Here is a 14,405-nt window from a genome sequence, read left to right on the forward strand (position 1 = left end):
GTGCCCATCACACAATATCTGAAAATAAGGAAAGGCGACGATCTCAGTAACGTTGAACTCAGGCTACCCAAACATTTTGACAGTGTTCCTAGTTAAAACAGAAAATCAACAGTTTTAGAAATGTCTGCTGTGGCAGAATGACAGGTGCAATAAGCCATGGAATTAAATAACGGGTTTAATTACCAGCAAGAATCGGCTTCTCATTAAGAAACTGGTTGGAGTGAAATTGGTTGGAGTTTGAAGCCCCAATTTAGCTGGTCATCTGTCGGCTTGTTTCACTTCTAATTTCTGTTTATCTGCCATTTAATGGGAAAAGGACTGGTTCCTTAAAAAGAAGGCAATTGAAATGAAGCAAAAAGAAGTTAATTAGCAGTGAAAACTGGTCACTGATTAGGAAAAGAGTTGGAATGAAAACTTAAAGCCACTGTGGCCCTCCAGGCCTGGAGTTCGACACCCCTGCTCTACACAATGCACATTGTTTATCTGGGTGACTTGCCGGATTTCTCAGTTGACCATCCACGTGATAGCTGACCTCTGTCCCGTCCACGGAGGAGGCCAAACACCAAAGACGACCTCCAGGTTTCCAGCGTCCGAGTGAGGAAAGAGTTAAAAGCCGCGAAGCTCTGGGAGGCCGGCCGAGCGGCCCGGTGACGTCACCCCCGATGCGCTTTCGCAGACTTTTGGAAATGCCCGAATAATCCTTTGAGGTTGGCTGTAACATGAAGCCACTTCAAGTTCAGGTCATGTCACATAAACAGAGCGCGAGTCGCCAGCTCTGCCAGTGAACTGAACTCAGGGCCGCACTATGCCGCCGCCAGCGCCACCGGGAGTCCAGGGCTGGATCGCCCTGCTGCTGAAGCTGCTGCTGCTGCTCGTCCAGGTGTCCGGTCTACCGTACGGTAAGGAAACTTTCCGCTCATTCTGTCCGTCACGATTATGGAAATTCCGCTTGAGGAGCATCAGCGGAGTCTGTGCTCTTTGGGCAGGAGTAACTGCTTTAAAGGTGAACATGACAAAGCGGCTAGAGGGGGCGACGGCTCCGCTGTGTGCCTGGTGGTCCTCATCGGGCAGTCCGGTGTGTGATACGGTGTGTCACGGAGAGCCGAGCGACAGGAATCAACGGCAGGGATTACTCAGTCAGGAAGGAGCGCCGCCGTCTTGCGCTAATATGAAGATCGCTGCACCGCACCGTCGGATTGCGAGAGACGGCAGCTGTGGGGGAAATGGAAGGCGCTATATGAGATTGACCAGAACTGAACGAGCTTCTGCAAGCAAAGTACACTGAAGCGCTGGAGGTTCTGAACAGCTCAGGGCAGTAGGATTACTCTTTGTCATCATTACATTTTAAAGCGTTACACTGGGATTAAATGAAATATAATCTCTTTAAAAATGATTACGTATAATATAACGACCTTTACCACCTTATTATTTTGCATGACTTGGCACACTGTTAGTGTCCGCACGCAGCGCAGTGACGAGTCCGTGTTTGCCAGGGTGCATTGAGAGTGCTCTTCTACTGTCTTTTATTATACTATCCATCCATCCATGTACCAAATCCACCTATCAAGAGCAGGGTTTCTCAAGCCAATCCCAGCAAGCACTGGGCACAAGGCTGGAACGATCCCTGGACGGGGCGCGAGCCCATCATATTACTTGTTGAACACAAACGCACACACACAAGTCAATTAATCATCGCCAATTGATTTAACTTGCATATCTTTAGACTGTGCGAGGAAATCCACGTGGACATGAGGAGAACATGGAGATGTCACACTGGGAAACCCGTGACTTGACCTCCAGACTCCTTGATTGGAGTTAGCGGTGCTACTGAACCATCATGCTGCCCTGTATTGTATTTTATTACGGTTGATTATCCATCCATCCATCTTCTATTCCCACTTATCCAGAGCAAACTTGTAAGGAAGCTGGAGCTCATCCTGAGAAGCATTGGGCACAAGGCAGGAGAAATCCCCAGATGAGCTGCCAGTCCATCATAGGGTAAACACACACAAGACACACACATCAGGAGCCAGCATAGCATTGCCAGTCCTCCTAACCTGCAAGTCTTTGGACTGTAGGAGAAAACCGGAGCACCTGGAACAAACCAATATGGACAAGGGGAGAACATGCAAACTCCATTCAGTGAGCACCTGGGCCATGAACCCTGGTGACATTGTTGAGAGGCAGCAGGGGTACCACTGTGCCAGTGTGCTGTTCTGTTTTGTATTGTATTGTTACAGTAGGTTATACACCAGTCTTCAATCAATCCTTACATTATAGTATATTATGGGCGGCACGGAGGCGCAGTGGGTAGCAGTAAGGAGACCCGGTTGCTCCGGTTTCCTCCCACAGTCCAAAGACATGCAGGTTAGGTGCGTTGGTGATTCTAAATTGTCCCTGGTGTGTGCTTGGTGTGTGTGTGTGTGTGTGTGAGCGTGTGCCCTGCGGTGGGCTGGCTCCCTGCCCGGGGTTTGTTTCCTGCCTTGCACCCTGTGTTGGCTGGGATTGGCTCCAGCAGACCCCCATGACCCTGTAGTTAGGATATAGTGGGTTGGATAATGGATGGATGGATATTATATTATATTATATTATATTATATTATATTATATTATATTATATTATATTATATTATATTATATTATATTATATTATGAACCTACTTAAATTAATTTGCATTTGAAATTGTAACAGCAGTGGAAATGAAGAAACTACCAGGGACAAGATGCCAGTCCATTGTAGGGCAAATCATGTTACACCATTCCTTTATCAATCCCTTCTTCTTGTTCTTGCTCTTGTTCTTCTTTCTCTTCATCTTTTCTCACTTCTTTGTGGTGTCGACGTATTTGATCGACCTTCTCCATGCAGCTTGGTCCTGCACCTCCTTCCCAGTCAAGCCCTTTTCCTTCAGATCTTCTTCTACTTTATCCATCCACCTCGTCTTTGGCCTCCCTCACTTTCTTTTCTCCCGGACTTCCACTCCCATCACTCTTTTGCCCACATCTTCATTGTCTCTCCTCATCATGTGTCCATGCCACTTCTCTCCCACTTTTTATGTCCCTCTGATTGTCTCATTTCTCATTCTGCCGTTTTTTTTGTGAATCCACACATCCACCTTCACATTCTCATTTCTGCCACGTTCGGCTTCTTCTCCTGTTCTCCCTTACTGCCCGTGTCTCAGCTCCATACATCATTGCTGGTCTTACCACTGTCTTAAACACCTGACCTTTAACCTTTGCTTTAGTTCTTCCAATTGTCCCATCACTGCACACTGCACTCTGTGGTTATATCCATCTAGTTTTCCAGTTCAAGGCTGCTGGGGTTTGTAGCCTAGCTGGCAGGACTGAGGGCAAAGCAAGAACCAACCCTGGACAGGATGCCAGTCCATCACAGGTCTATAAACTAAATTGAATTGGACTAAATTTCCAAGTCCAACACCTCAGACCTTTTTGTTTCTTCACTGTTTTGCTCTAAAGCTTGTTCTCTAGATACTTGGGCACTTCCAGCTGTCTTCTTGTTCCTTTACTGTCCGTCTTCCTTAGATACTGAAGTAACGTTTAACAATGAGACAAGACTGTTCAGTCCTAGGAGCTCGTTGGACAACAGCATCAGTAGACCTGAAGTGTGTTCTTCTTTTTGTAAAGTGGCTTTGTATTCTTTGTCCCCATTGAGTACCTGCAAATATGATGCATTTTATTACTACAAATATCCGTGTTGTGCCATCTGTTAAAATGACAAATGCAATGGATTTTATTACAACCAATGTTTGTGGTGCGCCATATGTTGGAATGACAAATGCAATGCATTTTATTACTACAAAAGTTTGCGATGCACCACCTGTTGGAATGACAAATGCAATATATTCTGAGTCCCCATTGGAAACCTGCATGAGTGGACCTGACGTGTGTTCTTCTATCTGTCATGTGGTTTTGTATACCTTGTCACCGTTGGGTCCCTACAAATACAATGCATTTTATTACTACAAATATCTAGGTTGTGCCATCTGTTGAAATGACAAATGCAACTAATTTTATTACTACAAATGTTTGTGGTGCACCATCTGTTGGAATGGCATATGCAATTCATTTTATTACTATAAATGTTTGTGATGCATCATTTGTTGGAATGACAAATACAATGTATTCTGAGTCCCCTTTGGGAACCTAAATGAGTGGACCTGACGTGTGTTCTTCTATCTGTCATGTGGTTTTGTATTCCTTGTTGCTGTTGGGTACCTGAAAATACAATGCATTTTATTACTACAAATATCTAGGTTGTGCCATGTGTTGAAATGACAAATGCAACTAATTTTATTACTACAAATGTTTGTGGTGCACCATCTGTTGGAATGGAAAATGTAATGCATTTTATTACTACAAATGTTTGTGGTGCACCATCTGTTGGAATGGCATATGCAATTCATTTTATTACTACAAATGTTTGTGATGCATCATTTGTTAGAATGACAAATACAATGTATTTTATTACCACAAATGTCTGTGATGCTCCTGCTGTTGGAACAACTAATGCAATACATTTTGAGTCTCCATTGGGAAACGGCATGAACATGTGTTCTTCTCTCTGTCGTGTGGTTTTGTATACCTTGTCCCCATTGGGTACCTGAAAATACAATGCATTTTATTACTACAAATATCTAGGTTGTGCCATCTGTTGAAATGACAAATGCAATGCATTTTATTTCTAAAAATGTTTGAGGTGCACCATCTGTTGGAATGACATATGCAATGCATTGTATTACTACAAATGTCTGTGATGCTCCGGCTGTTGGAACAATTAATGCAATACATTTTGAGTCCCCATTGGGGACCTGCATGGGTGGACCTGATGTACATTCTTCTCGTTGTCATGTGGTCTTTTATTCCTTGTCTTATTGTCACCAGTCTGTGGCAAACATGCAAGTAAGACTCTCACTGTATTGTGGAAACATGAAAAGAAACTTGACCTTAACAGTTAAGTTGTTGAAATTCTTCATTTGCTTTTTAAATGCTACCAGGATCTCTGCTTCACTTGTTGGTACCATGACTTAGTTCTTTTGTTCCCACTGATGGGACACCACTCATGACTTCATATAAAGTTTTCTGTAAAGTATCTTGTCACATCAGCCTGTAATTGCGCTATATAGTGAGATTTCCCGTTCAGTGTTCCCTTGGTCTCCAGAAGTCCCATATGTCAAGTGGCACACAGTGGATACATTAAGCCTGGTAGATGATGTGCCTTGGTCCTACTCCAAGGTCCCTACTGCCATTTTAGCTTGGTGAATGCCCCCAGTTTCCAGATTGCCACCTTGAATCAGCTTTCTGGTTGACAGTATCCACAGTTCTGACCTATAGTTTCTCTTTAAATACTCCCTTCCTTCTTTCTTCTATTGGACCCCTCAGCCATTCCTTGTTTGCTATGATTATGCTTGCTACAAAATAATAATAGTCTCCTTCCATTTCTCTGCTCATTCTTCCTCATTGGAAATCTTCCCCTTTTTTATCCTAATTCATGCTTTTGTAGTGGTTAGTCATGAGAATCGGAATTGCATCCAACTCCAGTATTGATAAGGGTAACAATAAAATGAAACTTGTTAGTTTCTTCATGAGCGCACTTCCCTTAGTCTCCACTAGGTGTCTCTGTCTCACTTTTTAACTGAAGGAATTCCATTGGATGAACTTGACAGATGCCTTTGAAGATTCTTTGGGCCTCGATGAGGTCCCCAGGTCCTCTTTTCTGTTCAGGACCCCTTGGATGATCAAATCAGACATGACATACCCACCTCCCTTTTCCAGATTCCTTTAAACACAGTCTACTCATTGATGGCAGACATTTCATTCTGTCAAGGCGCTCTATAAATGATCAAATTTACTTACAGCTACTCTCTAACTCCATGGCATCTTAAGTGTTATGTGGTCCATAAACTGCACTGTTCCATAATAATATTTTTTAATCCCATTTATCCAGTTCAGGGTTGCAGATTTTCCCAGTCGCATTACCAGTCCAAATTTTGAATTTCCAGTTAATTTAACACTTACATCCTCGGGATATGGGAGGACAATTCCAGCAGACATAGGTAGAACATTCAGACTCCATATAGGCAGTAATTCAAACCAGGATGCAAAATTCATGAGATAGCCATGCTAAGCTCTGCGCCGCTGTGCCACCCCTAACTCTTAATGTCACTGTTATAGTGCTGGGCAGGCAATGGAAGACAAGGATTTCAATCCACTGGCCTCTTCTCATTGGCTGTGTGGAGTTGGCATGTTCTCCCCATACTTGAGTGGGTTTTACTGTAAATACTCCATGCCAAGAAGTATATTATTACCACAAATGTTTGTGGTGCATCATTTGTTTGGAATGGCAAATGGAATGCATTTAATTACTACAAATGTTTGTGGTGCACCATCTGTTGGAATGGAAAATGTAATGCATTTTATTCCTACAAATGTCTGTGATGCCCCAGCTGTTGGAACAACTAATGCAATACATTTTGAGTCCCCCGTTGGGAACCTGTATGGGTGGACCTGATGTGTGTTCTTCTCGTTGTCATGTGGTCTTGTCCCCGTTGGGTACCTGCAAATACAATCCATTTAATTGCTACAAATATCTTGGTTGTGCCATCTGTTTGAATGACATATACAATAGATTTTATTACTACAAATGTTTGTAATGCACCATCTGTTGGAAGGACAAATGCAATGCATTTTATTACAAAAACTGTTTTATGATACCCTACATGTTGGAATGACAAATGGAATGCATTTTATTACTGAAAATGTTTCTGATGTGCCATTTGTTGAAATGATAAATGCAATGCATTTTATTACTACAAATGTTTCAGGTCCACCATCTGTTGGAATGAAAAATGTAATGCATTTTATTACTACAAATGTTTGTTGTGCACCATCTGTTGGAATGGCATATGCAATGCATTTTATTACCACAAATGTCTGTGATGCTCCAGCTGTTGGAACAATTAATGCAATACATTTAACGGCATGAGTGGACCTGATGTGTATTCTTCTCTCTGTCGTGTGGTTTTGTATTGCTTGTCCCCTTTGTGTATCTACAAATACAATGCATTTTATTACTACAAATATCTAGGTTGTGCCATCTGTTGGAATGGAAAATGCAATTCATTTTATTACCACAAATGTTTGTGGTGCATCATTTGTTTGGAATAGCAAATGTAATGCATTTTATTACTACAAAGGTCTGTGGTGCACCATCTGTTGGAATGGCATATGCAATGCATTTTATTACCACAAATGTCTGTGATGCTCCAGCTGTTGGAACAACTAATGCAATACATTTTGAGTCCCCCATTGGGAACCTTTATGGGTGGACCTGATGTGTGTTCTTCTCGCTGTCATGTGGTCTTGTCCCCGTTGGGTACCTGCAAATACAATCCATTTAATTGCTACAAATATCTGGGTTGTGCCATCTGTTTGAATGACATATGCAATAGATTTTATTACTACAAATGTTTGTAATGCACCATATGTTGGAAGGACAAGTGCAATGTATTTTATTGCTGCATGAATTAGAAAATACATTCCAATAGATGGTGCAATGCAAATGTTAACGCTGAGTCTTCGTTGATTGCTTACATTTCAAACCCATCTCAGATAGGTGGAACTGTTAGTAAAGAAGACACTGAACACATTTTGTTAGGAAGTACCAGAGGAAATAATGATTGGGGTGCTGGAGAAAATGGACAAGCGTAAAGATTAAAGAAGCTTCAAACACACTATAGTAGGAGGCACCATTGAGAATGAAGGGATATGAGGATTAAAGTGGCAGTTAACAAATTCAGATGGGAGCACCAGAGAATTTGGACAAAGCTGAAGATTAATACAGCTTTAAGCTCTGAGAATGAATGAAAACTAAAGAAAAAAAAATAGTAGGGAGCAAATTATGGTATGGGAGCAGGAGAGAATGAATTAGAATCCACCTTAATAAAATGACAATTGTCTGTGTGTGAGTGTGTATCTGTGTATCTGTGTATCCATCCAGTTGCTATGTCTCTCTTATAGGCCATTTGGTATGGGACTCATAAAATCAATGCTGATGTTTATGAGGTGCCTTCTGTTGGAATGACAAATGTAATGAATGCATTTTATTACTGCAAATTTTGATGCACCAACTTTTGGAATAAAACAATGCAAGGCATGTTATTACTGCGTCTGTTGCAAAATATATTCCAACAAATGTTGTACTGCAATTGTTATCGCAGAGGTCTGAGTTGATTACTTAGATTTCAAACCCACTTAGATAGGTACCACAGCCAGTGAAGAATAAAGTGACATTAAACACATTCAGGTAGGGTGTGCCAGAGGGAAAGGACCGAGCTAAAGATCAAAGTGGCATTAAGTGAATTAGAATAGGGGGCACCAGAGAAATGGACAAGAATAAAGATTAAGGCAGTTTAATGCAAACTACAGTAGGAGGTGCCATTGAGAATGAAGAAAGATAATGATTAAAGTGGCAGTTAACAAATTATGATAGGGGGCGCCAGAGAGTGTGGACAAGATTAAAGAATAAAGAATGAATGCTATCTTGGTGTAGTGCTGCTGCCTCGCAGTTGGGAGACCTGGGGACCTGGGTTCGCTTCCAGATCCAAAGACATGCAGGTTAGGTGGATTGGCAATTCTAAATTGGCACTAGTGTGTGCTTGGTGTGTGCTTGGTGTTTGTGTGTGTCCTGCGGTGGGTTGGCACCCTGCCCGGGATTGGTTCCTACCTTGTGCCCTGTGCTGGCTGGGATTGGCTCCAGCAGACACCCCGTGACCCTGTGTTCGGATTCAGTGGGTTGGAAAATGGATGGATGGATGGATTCTATCTTGGTAGGTGGCGGAAAAGGGAACGTAGAAGAATAAAGAATAAAATGGCATTAAATGCATTTTGGCAGGGGACTCCAGAGAAGGATGAACAACGCTAAAGATCGAAATGACTTTAAGCTCATTACAGTAGAAGCCTTGAGAATGGACAAGATTAAAGATTACAGCGTCAATGAACAAATTCTGATAGGGGGGACCAGAGGGAATGGATATTCACAAAGAAAAACAGCTTGTTGTAGGGGGCAGCACTGAGAATGAACTAAGGTAAAGGTTAAAGGGGCACTGGGCACATTATGATAAGGGGTGCCAGAAGGAGTTAGCAAAGAATGGCATTAAGCACATTTTGATAAGGGGCGTGAGAGAGAATGTGCAAGAATAAAACTTAATCTCCCCGTGTCTGCGTGGGTTTCCTCCCACAGTCCAAAGACATGCAGGTTAGGTGGACTGACGATCCTAAATTGTCCCTAGTGTGTGCTTGGTGTGTGTGTGCGCCCTGCGGTGGGCTGCTGCCCTGTCCAGGGATTTGTTCCTGTCTTGTGCCCTGTGTTGGCTGGGATTGGCTCCAGCAGACCCCCGTGACCCTGTAGTTACTGACTGACTGACTGAGCTTTATGTACACAGCAGGAGGACAAGCCATCGAGAATGAAAAAAGATAAAGATTGAAGTAACAGTTAACAAATGATGATAGGGGGCGCCAGAGGAAACAGACACAACTAAAGATGGCAGCAGCTTTAAGGTCATTACAGTAGCAGCCTTGTAAATGGACAAGACTGAAGAATATGGCGTTAATGAACTGATTCAGATAGGGGGCGCCAGAGGTCACGGTAAGGAACAAAGAAAACAGCTTATGGTAGGGAGCAGCACTGAGAATGAACTACATTAACGTTTAAAGGGGCATTCAGCAGATTATGATTAGGGTGCCAGAAAGTATGAGCAAGAATGGCATTAAGCACATTTTGATAGGGGGCACTAGAGAGAATGTGCAATAATAAAACTTAAATGAGGTTTATGTACACAACAGTAGGAGGCGCCATTGAGAATGAAAAAAGATAAAGATTAAATGCGGTTGTTGAGAAATGATGATAGGGGGCGCCAGAAACAACGGACAAAGCTAAAGATGACCGCAGCTTTAAGCTCATTACAGTAGAAGCCTTGTGGATGGACAAGACTGAAGAATATGGCGTCAATGAACTGATTGTGAAAGGGGGCACCCAAGGATACATATTAAGGTAGGGGGCACCAGAAGGAATGTGCAAGCCTAAAGATTAAAGACGCTTTAAGCACATTATGGTAGGAGGTGGCATTGCGAAGGAAGACTCGAGATTACAATGGCATTGAACAAATTCTGAGAGGTCACCATTAAAACTAAATAGAAGTAAAGAATAAAGGGTCTTGGGAGAGATTATGGCAGTGGGTGCCATTGAGAATGGACAGGCCTAAAGTTTAAAGCAAATTTATGCAAATGAGAGTAGGAGGAGCCATTGAGAACGGCTAAGAACAAAGACAAAAGAGGCTTTGAAGAGACACCTGATATTGGACAAGACCATTGAGAAAGTCCTCAAACTTGGGTCTCCGAGGTGACAATCACAATAGAGCACAGTAGGAAAAGGGCTGCACACGTTTTTTTTTTTTTGGATGGGATGCCCAAGCTGCTACGACCCTTGTTCTGTGATTCTGCAAGGGGGACGACGGGGATGACGATTCTTCAAGTGGTCCGGGATGACGATCAGGGGAGATTCTGGGTCTGGAAGACACAAGAAAGGCAAAACTGGGAAGCGAGAACAAACAATTTCAAGAACAACTTTTTCAAATCGATCCATCAGTCAATCAACCAAATCCGTCAGTCCTGCTTGATGAGGACAACGTGGATATTCTTTGATACAATAGGTTGATGTTTTTAAGTTGTATGATTATTATTTTATTTATTTTGATCTAACTGTTAATGTCACAGACGGACTTACTCAATAAACCACGAGCAGCCATTTTTAGCTCCTTTTTTCAGTCAACCAGTCAAAAACCAAAGTGAGTGATGGCTAAATGATGGCCAGTGTCACAGTGGCATATGACTGGGTGAACAGAACAAGGGACACCAGAAGGGACGTTTAATTGACACACAAAAAAAAAAAAAAACAGATGGCCTGGTCTAGCAGGGGCTCTCAACATATAAATGCGTGGCACCAGTCTGTCCACAATGACCTCTTGGCCAATATGAAGTGCCACTTTCTGGGGACCACCCCCTTTTTTATGGCATCCTGGCTGGAAGGGGCATCCTCCTTGAAACTACAGGGCAAGAGGGGTTACAATCAGCGCGGGCACCTCCTCTTGTCCTGGAGTGGCATTGCTTGCCTCATTAGAGCCCAAAAAGAGGGTCCCAAGGGGCACATTGTATCGCAGGTGCTATTAAGAAAAAAAAGCTATTGAGTACAATGGTCACCTTGAACCGTGAGGCTCTGCCTTTTAATGGATTGGCCTCCCGTGCTGGGGTGGTCCCAGTCACGTGCTGCTGTGATAGGCTTTGGCTTCTTTTGGCCTTAAAATGGACTTTAGGAAATGTACAGATCAATAAATGAATCAGTAAACTATTATATTTTATGTCGAGGGAGCCATCGTAAGGAGGAAACAAAAGGATATGACCAGAGTGGAGCAGATGAGATTATTTATCTGGACTTTCAGAAAGCATTTGATGAGGTGCCACATGATAGGGTGGGCATCAAATTAAAAGAAGTGGCAGTTCAGGGCGTGGTGGGTGCAGAATTGGCTCAGACACAGGAAGCAGAGGGTGATGGTGAGAGGAACCTCATCAGAACTGGGTGATGTAAAGAGTGGTGACCAGCAGGGGGCAGTGTGAGGGCTGCTGATATTTTTAATAGGCATAAATGATTTAGACAGGAATATAAGGAACAAGCTGGTTAAGTTTGCAGATCATACCAAGATAGGTGGATTAGCAGATAATTTAGAATCCGTTATATCATCACAGAAGGACTTGGATAGCAGACAGGCTTGGGCAGATTGGTGGACAATGAAATGTCAGTAAATGTAAAGAATTACGCATAGGAAGTAAAAATGTGAGGTTTGAATACACAATGGGCGGTCTGAAAATCGAGAGTACGCCTTATGGGAAGGATTTAGGAGTCGCTGTGGACTTTAAGCTGTCGACTTCCCGACAGTGTTCAGAAGCCATTAGGAAGGCTAACAGAATGTCAGGTTATATAGCGCCTTGATGTGTGGAGTACAAGTCACAGGAGGTTCTGCTCAAGCTTTATAACACACTGGTGAGGTCTCATTTGGAGTCCTGGGTGCAGTTTGGGTCTCCAGGCTACAAAAAGGACATAGCAGCACTAGAGAAGGTCCAGAGAAGAGCGACTAGGCTGATTCCAGCACTTGGACAGGAGACAGACTTGGAAAGAGTTGTGGCAGATAAAATTTAATGTCAGTAAATGTAAAGAATTAAACATAGGAAGTAAAAATGTGAGGTTTGAATACACAATGGGAGGTCTGAAAATTGAAAGTCCATACTATGAGAAGGATTTAGGAGTCGTAGTGGACTCTTAAGCTATCAACTTCCAGACAGTGTTCAGAAGCCATTAAGAAGGCTAACAGACTGTCAGGTTATATAGCGCCTTGATGTGTGGAGTACAAGTCACAGGAGGTTCTGCTCAAGTCTTTATAACACACTGGTGGGGCCTCATCTGGAGTACTGGGCACAGTTTTAGGCCCACCAGACATAGCAGCACTAGAGAAAGTCCAGAGAAGAGCAACTCTGCTGACTCCATGGCTACAGGGGATGAGTTATGAGGAAAGATTAAAAGAGCTGAGCCTTTAACCATTGAATGTCAGTAAATGTAAAGTATTACACATGGGAAGTAAAAATGTGAGGTTTGAATACACAATGGGCAGTCAGAAAATCAAGAGTCCACCTTATGAGAAGGATTTAGGAGTCATAGTGGACTCTAAGCTATCGACTTCCAGACAGTGTTCAGAAGCCATTAAGAAGGCTAACAGAATGTCAGGTTATATAGCGCCTTGATGTGTGGAGTACAAGTCACAGGAGGTTCTGCTCAAGCTTTATAACACACTGGTGAGGCCTCATCTGGAGTCCTGGGTGCAGTTTGGGTCTCCAGGCTACAAAAAGGACATAGCAGCACTAGAGAAGGTCCAGAGAAGAGCGACTAGGTTGATTCCAGGGCTACAGGGGATGAGTTATGAAGAAAGATTAAAAGAGCTGAGCCTTAAGGGGATGAAGAGGAGACCTGAATGAAGTGCTTAAAATGATGAAGAGAATTAGTCCAGTGGATGGAGACGGTGACTTTAAAACGAGTTCATCAAGAACACGGGGACACAGTTGGAAACTTGTGAAGGGGAAATTTCGCAGAAACATTAGGAAGTTTTTCTTTACACAGAGAAGCGTAGACACTTGGAATAAGCGACCAAGTAGTGTGGTGGACAGTAAGACTTTAGGGACTTTCAAAACTCGACTTGATGTTTTATTGGAAGAAATCAGTGGACAGGACTGGCGAGCTTTGGTGGGCTGAATGGCCTGTTCTCGTCCAGAGTGTTCTAATGTTCTAATCTGCAACTCCAGATGAACGGTAAACACACAAGTTTTCAATTTCAGACTGAAGTAACCAACAACTGAAGAGGACAAACGAAGGAGACAACTTCCCAGACATGACGATCTGCGCACATTCAGTGGCACTTTAATGAGAATGTGACAGTGTGACAGCTGACTGCCACCTACTGGCCACGGCTGACAGCAACTAATAATTCCCAGGTCAGTTACTAGGTTACCAGTTACCAAGTCAACCAAGAGGTCTGCCCTGGCAGCATCAGCTACAAGAAGGAGACGCCCCTGAAGGGCAGTGGATGGCAGAGTGAGGGGGGGAGCAGCCCTTTGTGGATGGCCCCCACATTCTGCTCTGCGTTTTTGCTTTGTTTTCGCCTTGCTGTGGGACGGAGGACGCCGTGGGCTTTTTTGTTTTTTTCGTTTGATCGGCTTACGCTTGTCCCAGGTTGCCATAGTGAAGCCTCTTATCTTGAGGATATGAAACATTTGCGGTGCCTTTCAAGTTTTTGAAACCATTTCAAAGCTAAAGCTTCGGTTTAACGTCAATTAGTCTACTTTTTATAAATTCCAAAATTCCTTTAAAGGCAAATAATAATAATAAAAAAAAAGAACGGAAAATTAGAACTTGCTGCCCTTCAACAATAAACCTGCCGTGTTATATAGCGCCTTTCACATTCGGTACACTCACCCTACTCCAAGGCTGTTGATTCTAAAATTGGATCACTGCAGCAGGAACCAACTCTGGCCAGGATGCCAGATCACAGATCACATCACCCGCTGGCACTTAAAAGGGCAGTTGGAACAGAACTGGCAGTTCAAGAGAAATCAAAAAGACCCCAAGAATGCCACAGTGCTTTGGAGAGCTGAGGGACACGACTGAGCCCACCGTGTCATCGGGACATGAAAAGATGGCTGACTAAACACAGGAGGAACAGATAGAGAGACATCGGGTGCCAAACTAATTCAACTTTAAGGGCAACCACCAGATTGACAGAAAGACACCAA

At 43.1% G+C, this 14,405-nt stretch overlaps 1 protein-coding gene across 2 annotated transcripts in view; it reads left to right on the forward strand.

Moving 5' to 3' along the window:
- The first annotated feature begins 669 nt into the window (after positions 1-669).
- pamr1b (peptidase domain containing associated with muscle regeneration 1b) overlaps positions 670-14,405 on the forward strand; it is a 214,776-nt gene continuing 201,040 nt past the window's right edge. Inside the window, exon 1 of one of the 2 annotated variants that reach the window (XM_051923608.1) lies at positions 670-899. In XM_051923608.1, the coding sequence (XP_051779568.1) occupies positions 806-899 (94 nt within the window). In that variant the 5' untranslated portion in view covers positions 670-805. The remainder of the gene's footprint in view (positions 900-14,405) is intronic. The other variant, XM_051923607.1, reaches the window with a different exon arrangement.

The sequence above is a fragment of the Erpetoichthys calabaricus genome, chromosome 2 (assembly GCF_900747795.2).
Source record: "Erpetoichthys calabaricus chromosome 2, fErpCal1.3, whole genome shotgun sequence".
Taxonomy (NCBI): domain Eukaryota; kingdom Metazoa; phylum Chordata; class Cladistia; order Polypteriformes; family Polypteridae; genus Erpetoichthys; species Erpetoichthys calabaricus.